The sequence below is a fragment of the Gopherus flavomarginatus genome, chromosome 24 (genome assembly GCF_025201925.1).
Source record: "Gopherus flavomarginatus isolate rGopFla2 chromosome 24, rGopFla2.mat.asm, whole genome shotgun sequence".
In the NCBI taxonomy this organism is placed as follows: domain Eukaryota; kingdom Metazoa; phylum Chordata; order Testudines; family Testudinidae; genus Gopherus; species Gopherus flavomarginatus.
Window position 1 is genome coordinate 16,421,964 of NC_066640.1, and position 26,971 is coordinate 16,448,934.

General features: G+C 43.0%; 1 protein-coding gene and 1 long non-coding RNA gene across 8 annotated transcripts in view; one reads left to right on the top strand and one right to left on the bottom strand.

Annotated features, from left to right (window-relative positions):
- The window catches only part of MED26 (mediator complex subunit 26), a 45,919-nt gene that overhangs the window by 18,095 nt on the left and 853 nt on the right, over positions 1–26,971 (top strand). The window contains exons 2-3 of one of the 3 annotated variants that reach the window (XR_007771383.1): positions 20,166–20,240; positions 21,655–23,677. Coding sequence is in view for 1 of the 3 variants with exons in the window: in XM_050934013.1 (XP_050789970.1) it covers positions 20,166–20,240; positions 21,655–23,346 (1,767 nt within the window). In the remaining 2 variants the exon portion in view is untranslated. Of the gene's footprint in view, positions 1–20,165; positions 20,241–21,654; positions 26,449–26,971 lie in introns of those variants that run through there. The other 2 variants (XR_007771384.1, XM_050934013.1) reach the window with 2 other exon arrangements.
- Positions 1–26,971, bottom strand: part of LOC127040184 (uncharacterized) — a 40,186-nt gene that overhangs the window by 10,912 nt on the left and 2,303 nt on the right. The gene's annotated exons all lie outside the window — the stretch shown is intronic.

A 26,971-nucleotide genomic window follows, 5' to 3' on the forward strand; every position in this document is an offset into this window, starting at 1 on the left:
ATTGTTTTTTGAATTGGCAACAAACTTTCAGGAGACTTGGGATCTGTTCCAAGCTCTGCCGCTGGTCTTAATGAGTGAATTTGGGCAAGTCAGTTAACCTCCCTGTACTTCAGTTTCCCCATCTTGAAATGGAGATGATATTGACCTCCTTTGTAAAACACTTTGATCTACTGCTGAAAAGGGCTATATAAGAGCCAGATGGTGGTGTTAGTCTCTTGATATTTTATGACATCCGGGACTTTCCAAAGTGGCAATCATCACTTCGTGTTTGGCATTTGATTACACTGAACAGGTATTCTGATTTTAGATAATTGATTTTTTTTTAACCAGGTACACACCAAGCTCCAACTTTGAAAGGTGTATGTTTTTTATCTTATACAACGCAGATCAGTATATAGAGTTTCTTTATGGCACTCTGTCCTGTTGTAATTGCATTGGACGACAGCTTTGCTGTAGTGAAACTTGCTGGTAAGTAAAGTAAACCAGTCTGGTGGCAGTACGTTGCTGAGGGGAAGGGTTGGGTTTACAACCCTCCAAGGAATGATATTTTTCTTGGCAAAGAGGTTCCGGGGAGAACTCATTTTGTTCTCAAGAACCTGTTAATGGCTATGCTACCGAATGGCCTTGACAATAGCTGGCTATCCATGGAATAATTGTGCTTGCTTGTGGAGGAGGGAGAAATAACCCAGACCAGATGGAACAGTTTAAAATAATGAGGCACTGTTTTGAGAAAACAAAGTACTTAAGTAGGTGGGATGCTGAGGAAGAAACAACCCATACTTCAACGAGGATGAAAGTAACTTCTCAAAAAGGAAAAAGAGAGACAGACTTTTTTAGCAAATCTGTAGCTAGAATACAAGCTATAGAGCGCGAGCTCTCTTCTGTCAGGGATGGTCCAGATAATACTTAGTTCTGCCTTGAGTGCAGGATCTGGATTAGAAAGCCTCTCCAGGCCCCTTCCAGTTCTATGATTCTCCCACTGTAATTTCATCCCCCACTCTGACATGGCTCCTTGTGCTGCAGGGCAGGCAGCAGCAGGCTCAAGCAGAGGGTCGAAGGGCGGAGAGAAGGATTTACCTGCTGCATGGTCAGGAAGTGTTGAGGGAGCAGCCTGGTCCAGTGAATGTTTCCTGAGGTTAGGGGAGTGGAGCAAGTCAAAGTGGCTGGATACAATGGTCTGTTTCCCTCTGCCTCCCAAATTATGGCCATAACTCTGAAGATCTTTCTAACTTTTAGTTGTTTTGGCAGATTTCAGGAAAAATGTTCCGATAAATGTTAAAAGAACATTGATATCTGGGAAGGAATAAGAACATAAGAACGGCCGTACCGGGTCAGACCAAAGGTCCGTCTAGCCCAGTATCCGTCTACCGACAGTGGCCAATGCCAGGTGCCCCAGAGGGAGTGAAGCTAACAGGCAATGATCAAGTGATCTCTCTCCTGCCATCCATCTCCATCCTCTGATGAACAGAGGCTAGGGACACCATTCTTTACCATTCCTGGCTAATAGCCATTTATGAACTTAGCCACATGAATTTATCCAGTTCCCTTTTAAACATTGTTATAGTCCCAGCCTTCACAAACTCCTCAGGCAAGGAGTTCCACAAGTTAACTGTGCGCTGTGTGAAGAAGAACTTCCTTTTATTTGTTTTAAACCTGCTGCCTATTCATTTCATTTGGTGACCCCTAGTTCTTGTATTATGGGAATAAGATTTACTAAAGGGCCACACAGCAGAGACTTGGAGAGGAGAGAGGTAGGGGTGGGCAAGAACTGGGGAGAGGAGGAAGCTGGGGTTTGCAGGGCTGCTGTGGGTCTCTCCCCTGGCCTCAGAGCTCCATGCTGCCTGCAGGCAGGGGGAGAGAGGGCTCCTTCCTCTAGCTCTGAGCTGCCTGCCAGCAGGGGGGAGAAAGGACCCCTTCCCCTGGAGCTCCATGCTGCTTGCTAGCAGGGGAGAGCAGCCCATTCAGGAGAGGACTGAGGGGGGAGTCCTCTGGCCCCAGCCAGGAGCTGCCTGCCTGCACCCCAAACTCCTCATCCCCAGCCCCACCCCAGAGCCCTCACCCCTCCCCATATCCCAACCCTCTGTCCAGCCTTGAGGCCCCTCCTGCACCCTGAACTCCTCACCCCACCTTTGCTCTACCCTAGGCCATCTCCCACACTTTGAACCCCCTTGGTCCCATTCCACATGGCTGTCACATTGAAGGTTTTTTGCCAAAGTGGCCCCCACTTCAAAAAGAGTGAAGAGCACTGCCCTATCATCTCAAACGCATGGTCTACACTAAGGGGGGGGGGGGGGGGGGGGGGAATCAATCTAAGTTACACAACTTCAGCTACATGAATAATGTTCCTGAAGTCGACGTACTTAGACCTACTCACCGCAGTGAGTCAACTACTGCCGCTCCCCCGTCAACTCCGCCTGCACCTCTAGCAGCAGTGGAGTACAGGAGTCGACGGGAGAGCGCTCGGAGATTGATTTATCACATCTAGACTAGACGCGATAAATCGACCCCCGCTGGATCAATCGCTGTCCACTGATCCGGCGGGTAGTGTAGACGTACCCAAAGAGTGATCAGGCAATAACATGCTGTGGCCTGTTACCCTTGCTCCTCAGAAACAACTACCCTCTTCTCTGGAGGGAGGGAAGAGGTATTTGTTTATAAGCGAGACATGAAAGAGATAAGGTGGATGAGGGAGTATCTTCTATTGGACCAACTTCTGTTGGTGAGAGAGCATGCCCAAGCACCGAACGACTCCTCCAATACAGATTTGTAATATATGGATCCAAAACAAGTCTGACTCTCCTACAGAATCAAAATGTTTGCACATCAGTATAAATAGTTGGACATTAAAAAAACACTCTGGAAACCACGCACAAGTGCCCTCAATTGGTATTCTGTGGCACTGCAATGAAGTGAATGTGACTAATTGATAGCCAACTGTAAGCAAAAATAATTTTAAGATGGTATGAAGTTATCTCAGATTTTCAGCATGCCAACTAAGACAGGGTACTGAGTAATGGCAATGATGCTCAAACAATATGATTCTGTATCATAAGCCTCAGTGTGTAGCAGGGCACTTTTCAAACTGTCCCATAACATTAAAAACAGATATCAGTAAAGTGTCTACATACTAATGACAGTACTTAGGTATTGCATGGTTAAGGGATTTAACAGTAGTCAGATACTGACTCTCATGGCAAAGTCCCTGGTTTGGTTTACTGGTACTACCATCTAATAGCAGTTCAGTGACCTATTGTGCAATAAATTGGTAATCTCTCAATACAGCTGGTGGTCGGCTTGTGTCACCTGACTGTCCCTAATTCCACTAACGAGCATCAGACAAAGAAAGAGAATGGAAAGTTCCTTTGTTAAAGCTAGTGCAATAGAGTAAGAGAGGGAGCTCACTGCTGCAGCATTTGTGGGAAAATGTGTGTCTCAAGGATGGACCAGTAGTAAGAACACTAGCTAAGGACTTGGGAGACCCAAGTTCAATTCCCTAATCCACCAGACTTCCTGTGTGACCCTGGGCAAGTCACTTGGCTTCTGTGCCTCAGTGCCTCATCTGTAAAATGGGGATAACAGTTCTGCCTCACTGGGGTGTTTTGAGAGGATAAATACATTAAAGATTGAGACACTCCACAACAATGGTGATGAAGCCATATATAAGTACCTAAAATAGATCAAATTAAGAGAGGAAGCAAAACTGGTGCGCTACAGAACTTCAGAAGAAAAATTCAAAGTCTTGTCCTTGCCTCCAAGGCTCTGCTTCTCCTTGCTTGCCACTTAACAGTACTCAGTTATACCTCAACCGTGAGGAAATGGAGATTGAACAACAAGATCAAGAACAAACCTTAAGTTCACATTATCTTACTCCATACCCATGTTGGTGAATCTGGCCACTTTCTGTAGCAGGTTCTCTTGACAGATTCTGACCGAATGACACAGTCACATTCAATAGGGGACAACTACAAAATTATAGGGTCAAGATACACACCAGAGTTGCAGAAAAAATGAATTCTACTGCTCTTAATGGGTATATCAAATAATGGGCATATCAAATGTGGATATGTGTAAAGTAATGCACACTGGAAAAAATAACCCCAACTATACATACAATATGATGAGGGCTAATTTAGCTACAACGAATCAGGAAAAAGATCTTGGCATCATCGTGGATAGTTCTCTGAAGATGTCCACACAGTGCTCAGAGGCGGTCAAAAAAGCAAACAGGATGTTAGAAATCATTAAAAAGGGGGTAGAGAATAAGACTGAGAATATAATGGTACGCCCACATCTCGAATACTGTGTACAGATGTGGTCTCCTCACCTCAAAAAAGATATTCTAGCACTAGAAAAGGTTCAGAAAAGGGCAACTAAAATGATTAGGGGTTTAGAGAGGGTCCCAAATGAGGAAAGATTAGAGGGTAGGGCTCTTCAGCTTGTAAAAGAGGAGACTAAGGGGGGATATGATAGAGGTATATAAAATCATGAGTGATGTTGAGAGAGTAGATAAGGAAAAGTTATTTACTTATGCCCATAATACAAGAACTAGAGGTCACCAAATGAAATTAATAGGTAGCAGGTTTAAAACAAATAAAAGGAAGTTCTTCTTCATGCAGCGCACAGTCAACTTGTGGAACTCCTTGCCTGAGGAGGTTGTGAAGGCTAGGAAAAATTCATGGTGGCTAAGTCCATAAATGGCTATTAGCCAGGAAGGGTAAAGAATGGTGTCCCTAGCCTCTGTTCATCAGAGGATAGAGATGGATGGCAGGAGAGAGATCACTTGATCATTACCTGTTAGCTTCACTCCCTCTGGGGCACCTGGCATTGGCCACTGTCAGTAGACAGATATCTTTGGTCTGACCCGGTACGGCTGTTCTTATGTTCTTATGAGGGAGAAAAATTATTGTTCTTAACCTCTGAGGCTAGGACAAGAAGCAATGGGCTTAAATTGCAGCAAGGGAGGTGAAGGTTGAACATTAGGGAGAACATCCTAACTGTCAGGGTGGTTAAGCACTGGAATGAATTGCTTAGGGCGGTTGTGGAATCTCCATCATTGGAGATTTTTAAGAACAGTTTAGACAAACACCTATCAGAGATGGTCCAGCTAATACTTAATCCTGTATTGAGTGCAGGGGACTGGACTAGATAACCTCTTGAGGTCACTTCCAGTCCTATGATTCTATCACTAAAAGTAGTGCAGTTTGCACTATTTGGGCTTGTTTACACACACCCACACCCCTACAGCTATACTGCTGCAGCTGTGCCACTTTAGCTCTTCAGTGAAGAAACTATCTGTGCTGGCAGCCCTGAGAGAATTCTCCTGTTGACCTAGTGTTGTCTACACAGGAGGTTAGGTTGGTTTAACTGTGTTGCTCAGGGGTGTGGATTTTTCACACCCTTGAGCGATGTAGTTATACCAACCTAATTTTCTAGGGTAGACCAGGCCTTAGGCAATGTTTACACTTCACTTTTGTCAGTAAAATTTTTGTCGGGTGGGGGGGGGGGGGGGGAAGTGCAGATGCAGACAGCGCTTTGTCCTGTCGACAGTGCTACCACTCCTCGTTGGGGGTGGTTTTATTTTTCGACTGGAGCTCTCTCCTGCTGACAAAGAGCAGATATGGTGCATACCTCACAGTGGCACTGCTATAGTGGCACAGCTGTGCCACTGTAAGATGTACAGTATGGCCTTCATGCGCATCATTTTTACAGCTGAATAGTTGATTGATCCTCTTGCTATAAGAGGGTCCTGCTTACAATTTTGAAATAATTTCCTATCTCCGTAATCCTTCTCAACTCACTTTTTTTTTTTTTTTTTGGAAGGGGGCTTTGTCACCATCTAGTAGACTCTTTACTGCCTTAACTTCGCATACCAGAATGGGTTTGAACTTTTTTTCTCCTTCAGAGCTCTGTGCTAGGAACAAAATATTTTATCTGATGATGAATTGCAAACTGAAAGGTTTCTTGCTTAGTTCTCATTGTCTGCAGGCTTTTGTAATACATACAAGCAATTATCCAAGCCAGACTGTATCTCTTTGACGAGATCTAATTTAGAATAAGAATTGCTGTACTGAATAGATAGAAATACACTGCCATGGCCAATTTTGTTTCTAGTGCTTGGTGATTAGAGGGGTATCTATTGAGAAGACGTCTAAATTTGTGTAAATATTGGAAGAGTTAACCCTTCAATCATTTAATCTGTCATAGTCTCTACTTAAATGTCCAAAGCATCTTCAGTGATGATGCAGTCTTTTTTGCTTGAATCTGATCAAATTTATTATAAATAACTTAGTGCCTTTTCACGGTGTTCCTACTGTTTGGGAGGTATATTTTCTGTACTAATCTTGAAAGTTGCCTGTGATGGGGTGGACTAGGCCCAAAGGCCTGCTGCTGGAGGCCTCAGGGTCCTGCCATACCCATCCCAGAATAGGAAAAGTGGAGAGGTCCTCCAAGAAGGCTAGAGTGGCTGCAGAGGAAGCAGCCAATCAGAGAGGCTGAAGGGAGTAGCCAGTGAGGGTCCAGCAGGCTCATATAAAAGGAGCTGCAGGGCCAGAGAGAGTGCAGTGTGCTAGCAGGGACTGGGGGGAGCAACAGGTGTTCCTGGCTGGTTGCAAGGGTAAAGGCAGGTAGTTGCTAGCAGGGACCAGGGAAGCAAGATCATAGCTTCTAGCTGGCTGCCAGGACTCACTTAGGACAGGCCGAGGGAAGGGACTGTACATGGAACAGTTAACCCCCTCTTGGAAGGTGGTTGATTTAGACTGACCTAGCTGGAGAGCCAGGGTCAGAGGACTAAAGGGCAGGTGAAGAGCCTCCAGGGAGGAAGCCCTGAGGTCCTTCTCCACCCTAGAGCAGGAACCTTCACATGTTAGTTGGCAAGTAGGGTACTGAGAGAGTCCTCGTTGGTCAGACTTTTGAGGACTGGAGCCCGGGGAGGGCTACAGGGATAGTACAGTGTAGGTGGCTCAGTCAGAGGACTGAATCGTTGAAGACCTGCCGAGACATCTCTCAGCTAGAGGTGGTGGCTCATGAAACGTGGGTGCCAGCCTGCTAAAAATAACTGAGAGATTGCAGGCACTATCAGCCAGAGAAAGGGAGTGCTCGTGAGAGGCAGGTGCTGACCCCATTACAGTGCCATATATGTCAACTCTGGAGAATGTTACCATGTCTCACTATAGAGCAGCAGAACACAAACAGAATCTGTACACACTTAGTCCTCCATGTGATTTAACATGAAGGGTTTAATTCTAGGGATAAGTACAGTAGTTTCTATGCCTGTTTGTTCCTTTCACCCTCTGCTGACACAGCCAACAGAGGTATCATTTGTTGTTGTGGTCATGTGCCATGGACACCTGCACCACTAGGAGCTCTGAGCTCCCCAATGCGTTTCATGTAGTGCACCAAACTACTGTTAGATGAAAGGTCCCTGTCCTCTTATTAAACACTTAGCCATGGAAGATACTACTAGTGGATAACTTTCAAACTTAATGCTTAATTTAACTCACAACGCAAAGGTAATAGGTAGGGCCCTACCAAATTCATGTTTGGGGAAAATGCATCACGGTCTTTTGTGTACTTTTCCCCTAGTCTATACAGATTTCATGGGGAAAACCAGCATTTCTCAAATGGGAGGTCCTGACCCAAAAGAGGGTTGCAGGGGGTTGCAAGGTTATTGTAGGAGAGTCATAGTATTTCCACCTTAGCTCTGAAGGCAGCACAGAAGTAATGTGGCTGGAGAGCAGCAGCTGCTGGCCAGGTGCCCAGCTCTGAAGGCAGCACCCTGCCAGCAGTAGCGCAGAAGTAAGGGTGGCAATACCATACTGTGCCATCCTTACTTCTGTGCTGCCGTTGGCAGTTGTGTTCAGAGCTGGGCTCTTGGCCAGCAGCTGCTGCTCTGTAGCCACCCAGCTCTGAAGGCAGCACCACCACCAGCAGAGGCGCAGAAGTAAGAGTGGCAATACTGAGACCCCCCTTACCCTTTTGGGTCAGGACGCCTACAATGACAACACTGAAATTTCAGAATTAAATATATGAAATTCATGATTTTTAAAATCCTATGACTGTGAAATTGACCAAAATGGACCATAAATTTGGTAGGGCCCTAGTAATGAGCTGACTATTTAGTTTTACAAGTTCCTGTCTGTTGGTATTGGAGTAGCTGATTCAGGCTTTTTAAGGGTATCTTTCTATACTGATGAAGATTTGAACTCCGCCACAAGATTGAGGCCTCCACCCTCTCCCCCCAAAAAACAAAAAAACCCAAATTGTAAGAAGTAAAACTTCATAAATTAAGATTAGTGTAGTACATGATCATCTTACTGACATTCTATTCCTATGACTAGTTTCTTGTGCATACCCTGTCTTTAGACAACTTCGTGATAGTGGGCGGAAAGGGGAATTGTTAATAGATCAGTGCCCTTGCAACTGATTTAAATGCCAAAATCATGTTGCCAACTTGATAACTTACCTATTTGGTATGTGCTATAGGTGACATTCCAGTTTACTCTGCATGTTCATTGTATGCACTGTTAAACCTCCTAACCTGTTGTAAATGGTCTTGATACTTAATGCTTCATATTTCACAGTGCTACACAAACACTAAGTTACTATATTACTTTTCTCTTTAGTGACTATATTAAACCTATTGTATAAAAAGGCTTTTTTTCTAACTTTTTTATTGCATTTTTCAGATTCTTGCATAAATGAAAATTAGCTCAGATTTTTCTCATGTTGTACAACATTACGGGGTGGCATCTGATGTCACAGTAGTAACTCTAAAGCATCTATAAATGAGAATGAATGTTCTGTTCCCTTTGATCAAATGAGTTTGTGTGCAGAACACAATTTTAAAACCTCAAAATCAAGAAGGTAAATAGCATTGCTATCATTCTAATGACACGTTTTAATAATGACCTCAAATCCAATTATTCCTGCAAAGTTAGGCCGCTAATAATCCCTGACATTTGTGTCTTCATCCCCATGGATCTGGATGTTGTACACAACAATTCTATTACCGATCAATGGAATGCTGCCATCTTTGAGATAAAAACGTGGCAGCTACAATAGGAGGAAATGAAGAATAAGCAATTAGTGTAATTGCCACTGGTCATTTTTAGACAACATTGGCATAGGAAACATGTCTAGACAGTGTTGTCCAGTGGATGGAACACCAGATTGGGAGTCAAGACACCTGGTTTCTATTCACACATCCATTGACTTGCTGTGGGACCTTAGACAAGTCACTTCCTCTGCCTCAGTTTCCCCATCTGTAAACATGGATGAAGCTATTTATTTATCTCTGTAAAATTGTGTTGAGATCTGGGGATGGGAAAGTGCCATAAAAATGCTAAGTATTAGTACTGGGGCCAGGGATGGCATGGTATTTAGCAGAAGTAGTTTTTACCAGGTAAAATCATGATTTTTATCACCCAGTTTAAGGCATTTTCTATTTTAAAAACTGCTTCATTAATTCAAATATTGCCTCCTGCTATTGCATTTTTGTGTTTAGTTCATGCATTTTTTGGTATGTAATCATCAAATTAAAAAGGAAATTTTATCAACTTCTTGCATTTTAGAAATACATGATATCCATTTACTTAACTATTCTACCATAAAGATGTAGTTAATATCTAGCTGCTGTTCAATGGTAAGAAAAATGGTTCTGACTGTTTCCCTTGTGATTCTCATTCTCTTTCTGGAGAGAGAATATTTATACCCTGTTTTTTTTCGTCAAAACTGACAGTGTTAAGGATTGGCAAAGTCTCTTCAGAGCAGTAATGTTCCAGAACATATTTTGGCTCTTGAGCCTGACCCCTGCAAGGACTCAACCTTCTGGACAGCAGCAGAAAGGGGGGGAAATCCTCAGGGCTTAAGTGGCCTCCCAGTCTCCCTTCTTTCGCCGCCCCACCCACCCCGGTGCATTTCTTGGAACTTGTGTAGAGGAGGAGGAACCATTATCTGAAGGTCTGAGAGATGGTAGGCAGGGATACCAGGGGATAATCTATGTAAAAGAGAGAGAAAACATTAAAAATGTGTAGTGAGTCAGTTGTCACTTTGAGGAGGAGTGGATTTAAAAGAACCCAGGGAGTTTGGGCTGGTGTAAAAAATAACTCCCCTAAAATGTATAGTGAAGGTTTAAGTTAAAATGATTTGGAATGATCAACTCATGCATGTAGCAGGCAGCCTGTGTAACCAGATCTTGTTAGTTTTATCCACTCTTCCTGCTTCTTATTGGTTTACATTTGCATCTAATCTATAATTAAATTGTAAACTCTGAGGGAGGGATTGTTTGTACAGCACCTAACACAATCCTGATTGTGGCCTTTGGGTGTTCCCGTAATTTAATATTCAATAGATTTTTTGGCTTGGAATAACTGCTATATTAAAGACCATCCCTAAATTAAAGATTCAGTTGGACTCAAAAAGCCATTGAGAAACGGAGCTGCTTGAGGTTTTGTCCCACAGGGTTGAGTAACTGTTAGCTTCTAGTTTAAAGCTAGAATGGAGAGAGATGTTGCTTAATTTGGAAGAGATCCTAGGAAACCAATACTAAATTCAGAAGTGTAATTAATGAGGTTAACTGCCGGGGATTGATATTATGGAATAAATAGATAGGATTTGCATTCCGTCATAGTCCATGGATTGGTATTGAATGGGTTGTTGAAAGTGGCTCAACACAGATGTTCTCCTCTTCCAATAAACTTTTGTATGCATGATCCACATGGCTATCAAACTTCAAAACACAGGATGAGGACAAGCAGCACAAGTTCCTTAGGTTTGCAGAAGAGGAGCTAGCAGAACTGGCTATGTAAGCGTGAGGAGTTTTGGCAGGGAGGGGAAGTGGCAGTCATAGGCTGAGACAAATAGGCAATGAAACCACCTTTAAGTTCTTGAGGCAGCTGAATTATGCAACTGTATACTCTTGCAGTTTAGAGACCCAGATTGCTAAACTCCCTTGCCAGTTCATTTTTTTTTACTTTGTCTTATCTAGTATGTAGACAATAATAGAGCATTCTGAACAGCAGACTGTTGTACCTATTCCTATCTCCTAGAACTGGAGGGGACCTTAAAAGGTCATTGAGTCCAGCCCCCTGCCTTCACTAGCAGGACCAAGTACTGATTTTTGCCCCAGATTCCTAAGTGGCCCCCTCAAGGATTGAACTTGCACCCCTAGGTTTAGCAGGCCAATGCTCAAACCACTGTATCTGGGCTACTGTTTTTCAAACTAGAACAGTTTCTCATGGCATGTCAATGTGTATGGCTGAAGTTAGCAAACCCTTTTCATCTAACAAGCTGAGCAAGTATTTAACTATGGGAGACTAATATGAACTCTTAGGCCAGCAGTGCATGGTGGTAGCTGTGGAGTTTTGGTGTCTCTAGTAATAGCCTTGTGTTCAGGAGTTTAACAACTGTGTTTACATTTTACTAAGCCTTGGAATTTAGTTCCTGTTAAGAGGAAGAATTTAATTCTCAGCCTTAAACTGGGATTACTGATTTCTACATTTTTAATTTAGTTTTTACAACTTACAGAAACATGATTCACTTTAATGTAAATTTGGCAAATGGTGAGACTTCAGAGTGAATTAATTGTGCATGTGGAATTTTGAAACAAATCTGAGTTCTCATAAGTGAAAGTTAGTACTTACTGCACGTGCTCATTAGATATTACATACGTTTATTTTCTGGGGAAATCTTATTGTATAAAATTTTGATATGATTGAAGGTTTATGCTTTGATATGTTACAGCCTGATATAGTCCTTTGAAACCAATGTCCTAATTGTGAAAAGTCATGCAGTGTTAATGTGCCATTGCCGTCAAAGGATGGACTTCCTGCTGAAGAGATGGTACTTCTAGGCAGGCTGCACATTCCGTACTATAGCTTAGAATTAGGTTAATATTGTTTTATTAAAGGTTCCATAAGATGGTGGTTGTCCTCAGTGAACTGTTGTTCCACAAGGTGTGGAAAGAAATTTTCTCACGGTTCTTAACAAAAACAAAATCTGTTGGACCTGGCCAAGGGTGCTTTCAGAAGAGAGACACTGCTTTCAAGTAGGTCAAAGCAGAAGAAACAAATCCTTCTGCCTTTAATACATGGAACGCATGCATAGAGCTGGTGGCAATGGTGCCTCATATCCAAGAGTGTTTTTTTACATATTTTGATAGGTTCTAGGAGATTTTTATAATAGGGTTTCTTTTATTCTCTCAGAACACTGGAGGTGAGAGTGTATGTGGAATCCCCAAAGTAGCCTGTGTTTATTTCTTTGGGGTTTTTTCCTAATTAAAAAGAGTTGCTACTGGATATTCCCTGTCAAAGTGCGCTTTTCTGCCAGTTTCACATGCACGCTGGCATTATCAGACTCCTTGTATTAACTTTAACAGATGTATGGCCTCTCTCCATCAGTTTGACAGTCACTTAAATCTTGTAATGTTTGGGGATTACCAGTAATTGTAAAAACAGTCACTCAGATTGTTGGTCTGGAGGGCACATTGAGCATAATTACTCAACATGACTCATTTCAGATAAAACTTATTAGGAGGGAAGATACCCCAGTTTTCCATAGCCTAAAGATGCTTTGTGTATTTTGATGTCTAGAAATTCCCCTGAATTATTCTGTCAACAGGAACCTGGAATTGTGAATTTGGAAGAGCTAGTGCCCTAATCTTATTTTAGAAGAACCTTGACAAAACTGGTGCTGAAATAGAAGAGCAGGTGCCAATGCACCAAATAGCCTTAAGGCTGCCTAAAAAATTGTGTGGGTGCTGAACTGCTATATCTTGGGCACCAGGGCACTGAGAGCAATCCAGGTGCCAGAGCATCAAGAAACAGTAGCCTGTTGAAGTGAAACACAGACACCAAAACTGCAGCTGAGGACAGGCACTGGAACACTGAGGGAAATTGGGTGCCAAAGTGTCTGAAGCTGCATACTCAAAATTTTGCAGTTAGACCGGATCTGATTGGAAAGGAGGGCTAGATATGTACAAGATATCTACTGAGGTATTGCTGGGACCTAACGAAGAGCTGGAGCAGTGATTAATGATTCTTAGGCTATGTCTACACAACAGAGTTAGGTCAACAATCATAAACCACTCTAATTATATTGCTTGTGCATGTTTTCACAATGCTCCTTGTGTCAGCGGAGCACGTCCACAGTTGGTGCTCTAGCACTGACAGCAGTGCACCATGGGTAGCTATCCCACTGTGCAACTTGCTGCCACCTACAGCTTGGAGTTCTGGGAATGGATTGCAGTGCATCATGGAGGCAGGCTCACCGTCCCATGATGCAGTTTTCGCTGTTCCATCATTCCATGGGCTTCCAACTACGTTTTGTTCCATTTTTCAGCAGCCCCTGTAAACTGTTTGCCCGCCATCTCTGCCTGAAAGCATGCATCCTTCACTACTCTCCAGTTTTGTGACGAACGTTATGAACATAACTGCAGGATCAGCCGTGTTGTTTCATGAGCTGTGAATCTGATAATGAATCTGATATACCTGTCCTGCTGTATGCTGTGGAAAGAAACAATTCAGGACTGAGGTTGGCATTGACAGAACAGCTGCACATGGTGAACTCTCAGTACTGGGCTCTGGAAAGAAGCACTGAATGGTGGGATCTCATCGTGATGCATGTACGTATGACAGGCAGTGGCAGCAGAACATTTGGATGCGCAAAGCCACCTTCCTGGAACAGTGCAGAGCAAAGACACCAAATGAGAGCTGCCATCATGGTGGAAAAGCAAGTGGCAATCCCTGTATGGCAGCTTGCAACTCCAGACTGCTACCAAAATCAGTTTGGAATTGGGAAGTCCACAGTGGGGGTTGCGGTGATGCAAGTGTGCAGGACTGTTAATCGCCTCCTGCCATGAAGGACTGTGACTCTGGGCAATGTGCAGGAAATAGTGGATGGCTTTGTTGCAGTGGGATTCCCTAACTGCAGCAGGGCAATGGCACACATATCCCACCTTATGACAGTACATCAACAGAAAGGGCTACTCCTTCGAGTGGCTCGCTCGTGTCCATTCCACATTAGGTGTGTGTGCTCGCCACATGCACTGATGCCGGAAGTTTTTCCCCCCGCAGTATCCATAGGGGACCGACTCTGGCACCTTCTGGAGTGGTGCCTAAATGGCGCAGTATATGGGGCGCCACCGGCACCCCCCAACCCTCCCTCAGTTCCTTCTTGCTGTCAGTGACAGTTCTGGAACATCTGCTGCTTCAGCTAGCATTGATTCCTTCTCTGTTCCTGCAAACTTTGAAATCCTGTAAAATAGTTATACATAGTTAGTAGTTTTTAGTTAGCCTTAGTAGTAATTCTTAAACTCTCCATTAGTTCCGAATGGGACCCAGTGGGGTGTCGGCATGCCCAGGTTCCCAGGCTTTAAGCCCTGCGATAGCTGCAAATGGCCTGTGCCCCTCAGCGATCCACATACCAGCTACTTAAGGTACTTAGGCGAAGGACACAAAAGTGACAAGTGCCATTTCTGTAAGTCCTTCAAACCTAGAATGAAGAAGGAGCGTGATATCCATCTAAGAGCGCTCCTAATGGAGTCAGCACTCATTCCCGCAGTGGATAGGATGAAGGGTCACCCGCAGAGGAAGGGTCAATCGCAGAGGATTTTCAACTGGATTACCTCGTACATAAGGACCTGTTACGACCTGGCAGGGGTTCCGATTGTCAGAGCGCAGGCATCTTCGGCGGTCTTCCTGGCACACATCCCTGTCCAGGACATCGGTAAAGCTGCAATGCAGTCTTCTGTTCACATCTTTGCCACTCATTATGCCATCACTCAACAGGCCAGAGACGATGCTGGGTTCGGCAGAGCTGTGTTGCAATCTATACATCCATGAACACCTACCTATGTCCAGGGGTGCTGCTTTGGAGTCACCTAATATGGAATGGACGTGAACAAGGAGTCAAAGAAGAAAAGATAATTACCTTTTCCATAACTGGTGTTCTTCAAGATGTTGCTCATGTCCGTTCCACAACCCTCCCTCCTCCTCCACTGTCGGAGTTTCCGGCAAGAAGGAACTGAGGCTGGGAGGAGCCAGCAGTACCCCTTATATCATGCCATGTGGGCACCATTCCAGAGGGGGCCAGAGCTGGTCCCCTATGGATACTGCTGGGGGAAAAACTTCAGGCTCCGATGCATGTGGGGAACACACACCTAATAAGGAATGGACATGAGCAACACATTTGGAAGAACAGTTATGGAAAAGATAACTCTCTATGGTACTCCAGGCACTGATGAATCACTGGGGTCGTTTCACGGATATCAACGCGGGGTGGTCAGGGAACGTGCATGACGCACGCATCTTCAGGAACATGGGCCTGTATAGAAAGCTGCAAGTGGGTACTTTCGTTCCAGACCAGAAGATTCCAATAGGGGGTGTGGAAATGCCAATAGTGATCCTGGGAGACCCAGCGTACCCCTTACTCCTGTGGCTCATGAAGCCTTATGCCAGAAATCTTGACAGCAGTAAGGAGCGCTCATGTACCAGCCAGGACTTGCCTATCCTTCCTTGGCCACATGGCTTAGTGTACATAGGTGACTGCCTTTGCTCAACTCCACCTTCACTGCCTCCAGATGTGCTCCCGATGGTTTACTTGCCAAAATGTCACATCATGAACCTCATGCTAATAGGTGGACAGTACCCTGTTGAGGACTTTCAGTGGTGGACAGACCCACATCATGTATGCAGAGGTTCCCTTCCTTCATCGTCTTCAGACAAAATGATAATCATCGATGCATCCCTCGTAGGCTGGGGAGTGCACATGGATGAGTATGTGGACGATTACATGTCACAGGGAACATGGTCTCCTTGAGAATCCAGGATGCACATCAATACCCTGGAACTCTGAGCTGTAATGAAACCATGTCAATCCTTTCTCCCATTCATCCAGTCTCATGTCTGACATGAGAGAACATCACTGCCGTTTTCTTCTTCAACAAACGGGGGCATGAGATCAACCGCTTTATGCACAGAAGCCGTCAATCTCTGGAATTAGTGCGCCACTCACCAGATCCTCCTGTCTGCAGCTTACCTTCCAGCGACACAGAATGTGCTCACAGATTCACTCAGCAGACATTTTGTGACTGACCAGAAATGGGCACTCCACGATTCAGTAGTTCAAGATATCTTCACCTGATAGGCGTTTCTGACCACACACTTCTTTGCCTCCCATATAAACCTCAAATGCACTACACAGTGCTCTGGGGAGGTCTCTGTCACCACTATCAGGGTCTGACCAAATCAGCTATGCCTTTCCTCCTCTACTGCTCCTCCTTGAGTACTCCACAAGATCTGATGAGACAGAGTTATAGTGATGGCCCAGATAAATCTGGTTTTCCAGTCTCCTTCACATGTTAAACCGTCCACCAAATCTTATATTCCAACCTGCTGACGTAGTTCAACAGTGAGATCAGACATCCCAATCCACAGGTGCTCTATCTCAGAGCATGGTATTTGGATGGGCATTAGCTTTAGAATGGGCCTGTCTTGCACAGCTGAAAAATATTCCCTCCAGCTGCAGGAAAGAATCCACTAAGCACTGTTACAAGGCTCAGTGGAAATGCTTCACTTCCTGGGCCCAACAAAAGGGAGTTTCGATGGAATCAGTGGGGATCCCCCTTCTCCTGGACTACCTTCTATCCTTGAAGGTGGTGGGTCTTGCCATTAACTCTCAAAGTCCCCGAGTAGTCCATTTCTTGCCCTCCTTCCCCTTTGCTTTGGATCTGTCTGATTTACAGTGGAGAAGGAACTGGAGATGTGGGCATCTGTCCTGCCCTTTGTCACCTTGAGCAGAAGCATGAAGTGAGCTAAGGCACATGCTCGGACCAACAGACACGACTTTCAAATTTTCCGACTTCAGGAGCATCGTGTGCATGCATAAACCCTCAATGGAATACAGAATAGGGACCACACATCTCAAAGAATCCCCAGTTACGTGTAAGTAACCTCTTGGTTTGTTTGTTACTCTGTATATGAGTTCCAATGTGGGGTGGTAAGTGACATTTAGGGTTGTGTGGTCAGAGGGGTTTTTATTTCTGTATTGAAGCAGGTTCTCTGCAGGCATTTGGGTGGACTATTCCATGATGTGATCTACTTCTCTTGTGGAGTGTCCTTGTTTGGCGAAGGCGGTTTTAAGTGTGTTTCAGATGTGTATCCCAGACTTTCTCCTCAGAGCATATTCTATGGTGTCTAAGTGCCTGGCTCTATATAGCAGATTTCTTGGTGTGTCTGGGATGGTTACTCGATCTGTGAAGACAGGTGTGGCCATGTTTGGGTTTCTTGTGTACAGTTATCTGTAAAGTTCCATTGCTGAAGCTGATCATGGTGTCCAGGAAGTTAATGCTAGTGTGCGAGTGTTCTCGAGTGAGTCTAATAGATGAGTAGTGGCTGTTGAAGTTTTGGTAGAAATCTGAGGAAGTTTTAGTCTGTCCAAAGGATGAAAATATCATTGATGTATCTCAGGTATATTACTGGTTGTGTGGTGCATTGGTTAGTGAACACTGTCACTTGGGCATTTCAATTTTACTTACGCTAAGTGTGTCCACAGATGGCTTTGTGCACGGTTGCAATGTGTGTGCATAAAGCTGCAGATGCACAGATGGAGGTTGCACTGAGGCCCATTTGAAAACATGGCACCAAGTGTGTTAATGTGATATAAATTTGTGGAATAACTCCTTGCTATCCTATATGTAAAATAGCATAGCTCTGGAATTACTGGTGCTGAGAATAGCAAGTGTTTGAAACTGAGTTTAGAGCTCATAAAGCAGAGGTGTGTTACTCGCTGTGACAACTGGAGGACACCTAGTGGGCATACTGTTTCTTGCTTCTCTTTCTAGTTTTAAACTTTTACTATGGTTTATTTTGAGGTTTTTAGACTTTGCTCAGGATCTAACCCTCTGTGAAAATTAGTCACTGTTACGTAGATTTTTCTGAAAATATTGTTTATGAAAATTCATTCAGGAAGCACACAGAGAAGTGACTATTTTACACAGGTAGATCTCTGGCATAACTAACACATTCAGTGACGTGATCCTTAGAAATAACTCTGAAATTATGTTTTCACTGTTGCTGTTAGAAAAGTCTTTCCAAACCAGCAGTTCCCAAGCTCTTTCATAGTATAGATAACACTTGAATGCTCAGATTTTTTTGGGTCCCAGCTTAATTCTCATTTAATTCCATAATATTCCTATGGCAGCAACATTAAATCCTTACAGGAAAAGTTATAGGAAAGTAAATATTTATTTTTACTTGTCTTGAGCATTCTTCTTGGAAAGAGTTAATCAGACTGACTACTCGTGCTCTTCATTTGACCTGTTATGACTTTCTCAGCTGGAAACAAGGAGAGGCAGTACTATATGACAAGACCACTCTCCATATCAGCAGGTGCTCAATGGGCTGTGGTTTGGGAGTTTCTTGTGTAGACTGTAGGAAAAGTAACAGTACTTTGGACTTGCCTGGCTTTCTCCAAAACATCTGTCGTTGACAGGGCCAGCATTACAATTTATGGAATCTGTGTTTCTGGAAGGGGGAGGAAATAAGGCAGAGTTTCCTCCATCTTCTTTTCAGTCAAGGATGCTGTTGGGGGCATTTAGCATCAAGCAGACTCCTCAGCACTCTTCTCTCTCCCCACCCCCCAGCCCTGTTTATGAAGAGGTAGATGGGAACCACCCCTGAGATGTACTGGTATAATGGGATGGAGGATCTAAAGTGGTTGCTTGCTCAGCTTGTGGTTAGACTCCACTGGAATCAACAGACTCCATGAACTGGCCCTGATCATTACTCCCAAAATTCAGGTTAGACATATGCTGCGGCTCCATGATAACCATTTATATTGATTCTGTTGTTCTTTTCTCTGCACGAGACTCTAATTTCAAACTGGAACTCTTTGTCAGCTTCTAGTTTTCTCTGTATGGTAAACTGTATGCAGAATGCCTGTGATGATAGCCTTTGATGGAGCAGACTCCTTTACATGATAAGCCACCTGTCTGAGCACAGACTGAACAATCCTCTGGGACATCTCCTGCCTTTGTCTTGTTTTCTCTGTTTGTTGGAGCAGGGATTTTCTCTCTTCCTGTCTCTTACAGCACTAAACACACTGCATAACGCTTCAGTAGTAGTAATGCGCAACTGCAGGTTAAGCCCCATGTTTTCATGAAACCCTTAAAGCTACGGCTTCGTGGGGGAGAAAAAATATTGTAAAATTTTCATTTTCACTGAGTTTGGGTTACAGGGACAGATATGAATTTCAGGGTTTAACCCCTATTGCATATGATGGTCCTGTATTTGTCGATCAAGAACATAGCTTTCACCAGTCTGGCTTTACAGCAGACTTTTTTCAAGAATGCTATAAAATATTTGGCCAGTCCAGTATGTGAGCATTTGTTACATGCCACCATGTGAGCAATTTGAGTGATTCTCAAAAGTACTGTACATTAATAGACTGAACAAGATGAAATATTTTAATTTAACATTTAATCTATGCCACGACTGTTGAATATACACAATATTATGTAACCCTAATAAGCTGTCTTTGGTTTGGATCCTGAGTTCTTTTCCATAGTACTATGCTGACAGTTGCCCAGCGTGGCCATCCTAGCTAACACACCCTAGATTTGAACTTTGGGCTCTGATGGGCATTCTCTGTCTTGTGCTCTGGAATTTGCTTTCCTTGTTGATCTGACAGAATTAGTCTGATACTTGGGACACAGCACAAGTCTGATTATTCAGGATTTTACCTGGAGGAGTGGAAACTGCGTGGTTTTGTCTTTTTATACTTGACAATCTCACCTTATTTTAATGTATAGTGAATGTACCTTGCACTTGAACTGGTCACATCTTTATGAATGAAAATAGGTAGGTACTATTATGAGTATTCACTTGAAATCAAGCACTGCAGCGGGCAACGTGCTCTGACAGTGTGTGTTGAATTTAGCTTTGTGTAAGAGCAAGATTGTAACGGCTCCCTCAATTTCCAAGTAGGCCGTAGGAGTGTCCTTTTCCCTCGTATTGCAAACAGGCAGCTCCCTAAAGGCAGGAGTTATGGTGGCAATTTTGGGCTCAGTTCTTCTTGTAATTATACAACATAACATGTTTTAAATGTGGCATTATTTGAGAACTAAAATTTTATGCACGAAAATTTAAATGACTTTCTCTTCCTTGTTGCAGATCCATAACATGGTGGCAGTGCTGGAAGTGATCTCCAGCTTGGAGAAATACCCCATAACCAAAGAGGCACTTGAGGTACGTCTCCTTACATGTAAAATCCACACATGCTTATGTATGAAAACAGATTGCTTCTATACAATATCTTTTGAATTCCCTTTAATGTATTCCAGCTCTTTCACAAAAATATAGATAAACCACAAAAGATATAGTAATTGGTCCCCCACTGTGTCCTCTAGCACCTCAGTACATGATGGAATGAGTTGTCTTTCTGGAATCATATACCAGCAGAGGAGTAACTATATTGGTGTATGGTGCAATCCAATTTCTGCTCACATAAGGGACCAGAGCAGTCCCTATTTGCCACTGGTTAATTCCTTGTCTGATTCAGGCAGCATCACTTCCATGTCTTATGTCTGGTCACTTTCTAATTCCCTTTAATAACCTACTATGAATAACATCACTTTATAGAGAAATAACATTAGTTTGAAATATGCCCAATTCGGTGCCAATCCCTGACTGGCTCTGAGGTTAGTTCCTCCTATGAAATTTAAATAAAATGTAAATAATTGGAGATATACCTACCTCCTAGAACTGGAAGGGACCGCGAAAGGTCATTGAGTCCAGCCCCCTGCTTTCACTAGCAGGACCAAGTACTGATTTTTGCCCCAGATCCCTAGGTGGCCCCCTCAAGGATTGAACTCTCAACCCTGAGTTCAGCAGGCCAATGCTCAAACCACTGAGCTATCCCTCCCCCCTATGAGAATACTGCATAGCTAGAGAACGCTGACTCATACACATTGGGTTTATTCTTCAATTCACTTTTCACTCTGAAACATTCTTATGCCAAATGCCCTCTGTGAGATTTGGTTATACAAAAGAGTTTACTGAGGGAACAACCAGATTACAACTTCCATGTTGAGGCACCCCGAGAACTTTATTTAAATTGGCCCCATAAATCCTTCCCACAGCACTTGGGGAAAATTCCATCTGACTCTGGAGGGTGGAGTAGGATGTGACAATAAGCCAACAGTGAAGCTCTAAGAGTCTGTGATTTCTTATCCCTCTTTCTACATGCCTGTGGTTGTGAACACACACCTTGTCTGGTTGGGGGTTGCACACATCTTTCCCCAGAACTTGAGCATGCTCCTTGGTCACCTGCAAGAGGTTCATATTGAGTGAGGGACTCCTTCCCCACCACACTCCCCAGATGGCTCCCATGGCACTTCAGCCAGTGGAGAAAGAAAAGAGATGAATAATCAAACTTACAGTGGTTCCCTGAATGGTGGAGCATGGGGTCAGCTGAATCAATCCCTTCCAAAAAGACTAACGGATTAATATTATTTAGCTCCTACATTCTTTGTGAATTTTTGGTGTGATATTTGGCAGAATGGTATGCATTGACAAATGAAAATGCATCTTACAATTTGACTTATGTTCTGTCTGTTCAGAATTTAAATTTTTGTAAAACAACTCTTCTCACTTTTTACAGGAAACAAGATTAGGGAAACTCATCAATGATGTAAGAAAGAAGACGTCCAATGAGGAACTTGCCAAACGTGCCAAGAAATTGCTACGGAATTGGCAAAAACTGATAGAACCTGTAACCCAGAATGAATCCGTTTCAAGAGGATTGCCGAATCCACCTGGATCAGCAAATGGTGGTGCACACAATTGTAAACCAGAAGTGCCACCTGCTGTAGTAACTGGATCAAAGCCCATCAGTGAATTGAAAAGCAGGAATGACATCCAAAAGCTGAACTCCCCGAAAACAGAAAAGCTGGGAAATCGGAAAAGGAAAGGTGAACATAGGGATGGGCATCAGGGGCCCCCCCCTTCTAAAGTTTCCAAAGGTAGCCATGAAGCATTACAAAACTCTTCTCCTCCACCAACTAATGGGATTGCGGGGAGCCCTGGAAGTTTCCCCAGTCTTGTAGATGTAAACCTGCAAACAGGGCCTGAAAGCAGCAGGACAGAACATATTGAAAATGACAAACACAGTAAGATCCCAGTAAATGCTGTAAAACCTCACACCAGTTCTCCAGGACTTGTAAAACCTTCAAGCACCTCCTCATTATTAAAGACTGCAGTGCTTCAGCAGCATGATAAATTGGAAGAAACCACAGGCCAGCACCCACCTAAGAGTCCCCGCTGTTCCTCGTTTAATCCTGGGAATATTAGGCATGACACATTTGCTCGACAGCATATCACATACTCACCAAAGGGTTCAATACCTAGTCCATCTCAAAGGTCCCAGTTCTTAGATACTGCACAGGTGCCATCACCACCACCCCCTTCCTTGATGCAACCATCAACACCTCCAATGCCAGCAAAAAGACTGGAGGTTTCTCAGCAATCAGGAACTGAGGCATCTCAACATTGGCAGGAGCAGGCATCTTCTGAAAGCCAGTACAGGCACACAGCAGGGGCACTTCAGCACACATCTCCTAGCTGCAAAACTAACTTGCACCCTGGGGAATCTCTGACGCCACATGTTGGCTTTTCACCGGACACTTCAAAAATGGACAGTGATGATGCTGCTTCAGGTTCAGATAGTAAGAAGAAGAAAAGGTACAGACCCAGAGACCACACAGTCAATTTGGATGGGCAGGTTGTAGAAGGGGGTGTGAAACCTGTGAGATTAAAAGAAAGAAAGCTCACGTTTGATCCCATGACAGGACAGATAAAACCTTTAACACAAAAAGATTCTTTGCAGGCAGAAATCCCTGCAGTTGCTGAACAGCACAGGACAGAAACAGACAAGCAGGAGCAAAAACCCAACCTGCAAAGTCCTTTTGAACAAACGAACTGGAAAGAATTATCCAGAAATGAAATAATTCAATCGTATTTAAACAGACAAAGTAGCTTGCTGTCTTCGTCAGGAGTACAAACCCCAGGAGCTCACTACTTCATGTCTGAATATTTAAAGCAGGAGGAAAGCACTAGAAGAGAAGCTAGAAAGACTCATGTTCTAGCTCCTAACAGCAAACCCACAGACTTGCCTGGGGTCACAAGAGAGGTCACAAGCGATGACCTCAACAGAATACGTGAACATCACTGGCCAGGCGTGAATGGCTGTTATGATACACAGGGTAACTGGTATAATTGGACGCAGTGCATATCTTTAGATCCACATGGGGATGATGGTAGATTGAACATCCTGCCTTATGTCTGCCTAGACTGAGTACAGTTTTGCTAAAATGCTCTCACATCGGCAGTTAGAAAAAATGGCAGACACTATGCCACTTAACATGGAGAGAGCCTCCTGTCCTGGACAAACAGGGCCAACGAGCAGAGGGTATGAAGGAGCTGGTTGTTTACAGCTCTTTCCTTTAAATTCTCCTTTTGTGAAATGCTGCTACCAGTTTACTAACAAAATTGCAAAGGAAGGCATACGAAGGTTGATAAATTGAGTTCAAAACTCTATAGCAAGCCAGCTATAAAAAAGTGTTAGTCCCCAAGAAATGAAGATGATTTCCAGCACTTTGTGAATGCCGGAATCTTATTACAGGCAGGTACAGATAAAATTGTAGAAATTACCTTAACAAAATATGCATCTATTTATTTGATTTAATTTGAGTTTATTGGGCAATGAGATGTCCGAGACAATGTGCAAAAAATCTAGTTTTTATTTGCATCAGATCTCTGAACATGATTGTGTTCTTTTCAAGTTACATGGTGCAAAGATTGGGTTTTAAACAGCAGGTGTTGCAGTGCAGGTTGGCGATCTGGCTTCAGTTCAACATTCCATAGGCATCCACATATTTTAGTCTGGTTTCAGTTAAAATCCAGTCTCTGAGAAATGCTGCAAAAACTAGGTTTTTTTTTTAAACATTTTTTCTTCCACCACCAGCCAAATCATTTTTCTCCTTTTCCCTTCCTGCAAACTTCTAGAAAAATTCACCTTTTCTAGAATCCAAAAGTAATGAGGGTGCTACAAGTTTGTAACTGTTCTATGAGGGGAAAAAGGAAGCCTGTTTATATGCTGGAAATATACTTGTTACCATTCCTTTAGATATTGTTTGCCTTATGGATATCCATCATAAATGCAATTTGCAAAAACAAAGAGCCTTAGTGAATGTACAGTAACTAGACTTCTGTGTTCTTGGGATGCAGAAGGGAGCAACTTTGCTATTTGGTCCTTTAAGTGGACACATTGTGATATAAATGTGGAAATAAAAAAATTTGCACAAAAAAGTTTGTGAATTATTTATAATTAAACTGGTTACTTTCAAAGTTTGGTCAGTTCAGAAAAGTTGAGTTGAAGCAAAGTACATATTGCCAGCAGTGTGATTAAACCTGCATCCTGTTAGTTCACTTTCTAAACCAGTTAAAGGTGGTTAGTCATATAAGATGCACTGTCTAGCTTTTCTCAGTCTTCCAAGTGTGCTGGCAATATTTACTAATATATACTGAATAATTTTAACTATGGTTAAATCCAGGGAGAATGTGCTTGGTTCAGAGAGAGTCCTCCAAGTGATTGTTACTATACCTCACAAGTTGAGCTAATCGTTCAGCTTTCTCTTCAGTCCACTTTTGTATGTAGTAATAATAATAATTGTAAAATGTCTGTATTTCACCTCTGATCAAAGCCTAATTCAGTAATGTTTTTATATTCAATTTAGGCAAAACACGTGCAGCTCCTGTTAATATATTAGCAATTGGAACAATTTACTTTTACAGTTTCTGGTATTGGGCTTCTGTCCTGCTGGTGCTTTTAAAAAAAAAAAAAAAAAAAGAATCAGGAGTACTGCCACTGCAGTAACATTAGATGCACCATTAGGACTGGATTCTGCTTCCACTGAGTCCCTAGTAAAAGTCCCACTGATTTTAGTGAGAGCAGGATCAGGCTCTTAATTCTCAAACAAAATCTACTTTTTATAATGGATGTTACTCATGATGTGAGCATTGGCTTGTTCCATGGAATACAATGAGAAAAGCTTTTAAAATCTTAATCTTTCCCATTCAGACCGAATGCTTCTGTGATTTGCCTGGCTTGTGAAATATTGAAACCTGCTGTATATGGGTATTTCAAAATCTCTCCTCAGTGCCTAGTTGTTCCCTTTTCTCTAGGACTTTAGAATTAGAAAGGCTTCTCAGCTGGAAAAAACAGCCACCATAAAAATGTTTCCAAGTATATTTTCAGTTTACTTCCATTTTTACCCGTCTGCAGTGACTACCCAAGCTGTTTGGAGCTGGGGAAGGTAGTATCACCCTGTGTCTTGGAAGGGTGAGATGGGTGGAAGATATGATCCTGGGAAATGCTTGACATTAATTTATTTAGAAAACGTACACACTAAAACACCCCTGAACCCCAAACAAACAATATTTCTGCACCTAAGGGAGTCTGTTCTCTTCCACTTTCCATGAAAGACCGTGGTCGTCATCCTGCCCATCTTGGGGCCTCTCAGTTTAGGGCTACTCTCATAAGGGAATGGTTGGGCTCTGATCCACCTCAAAATTTTAGGCCACGGTTTTCTTTCCTGTTTACTCCATTTCTTTTGAAATTCTGGCTGCACTACAGGGGTCTATAGAGGAATATCATACTCTAAACTGTCACTGGCATCTGTGAGCAACCTGCCACAGTGCCCAGAAGCTGACTAACCACTATGATGATCTTAATTTCATCCATTTTGTAGGGCAGGAGTCTAAGGTATCAGACCCAGCTTTTGCCCACAGCAGTACAAACTGACCAGACATTCCACTGATTACTGTGTGCTTTAAATCTCTTTTGTGTGACTAGTTTTCACGGTTCTACACTAAGTGGTCAACCAAGTTGGAAGTAATCCAGGGTCAGAAATAGGGTCAAAGACATTTATATTTCAGCATGTTCTATTAGTGTAAACAGTGACGTTCTATCAGCTCCAGCAAATGTTGAAGATGTTTACAAGGTGATTTTGTCAATTTTGTAAACCAGTTCAAATGAAGTTTACCTTGTACATGTTTACCTGTTGTGTGTATTCATATTTTTGCATAGACTGTTTCTTAGCTAGTTGCGTGTTTTCTGGGTGCTTTCCAAAATGCACTGTCCTTGTCCTAACACTCACAGTCTAACAAGAGTAGAACAGACATCTCCTTCCACTGTGGCATAGAAAGGCTCCCATGTGAGAATCTAGGTTCTGATATGGCCCCATTACTCTGTGGGTGCCTATATATTAGGTGTGCTGAGATATTACATAAATTCCTTTATTTTTGAAAGGATGCATAGAAGAAATGATATTTACCTGTCCAGGAACCATTCAACGTGTCTTGCCTTCTGTTTTAGTTAGCCTTAGTTTACTACAAACACTTTGTTGAGTGGTTGAGCAGTATCACCTATCATTTCCCTTAAATGGTTGTAGATTTTTAACAACCACAAAGAGGAGTTTTATTGGTATTGGTGGTAACAGAGTAGGAACTCCCATCCCTAGGAGGAAGACCATATGGAAACAGTGGCCTTAACAAGCTGTCTGCTGCTTCATTGTAACAGTTATGTGACATGTTAGAGAGGAGGTTCCCAGCAGGCTATTAGTATTTTCCTTTTGTGCTCAATGCACTTAATGGAAAAGCCCGACATAAAACTTACTCTTGCTAATGCTACTACCTCAAACTTTTCAGGAATGTCATTATCCCACCTGAGTAGGTGTGTTAATCTTGCCACTGACTACCAGTGTCAATGCAAATCTAATTTTAAAAAAACTGTTCCTTCACTTATGATGGGATCCCTTCACGAAAGTAATTATGCCTTGTATCAAAGCAATTACATCATCTATAACCATCCCTATCTAGAAGTTTAAGCACTACTGAAGCATTTATTAAAATTAATGATC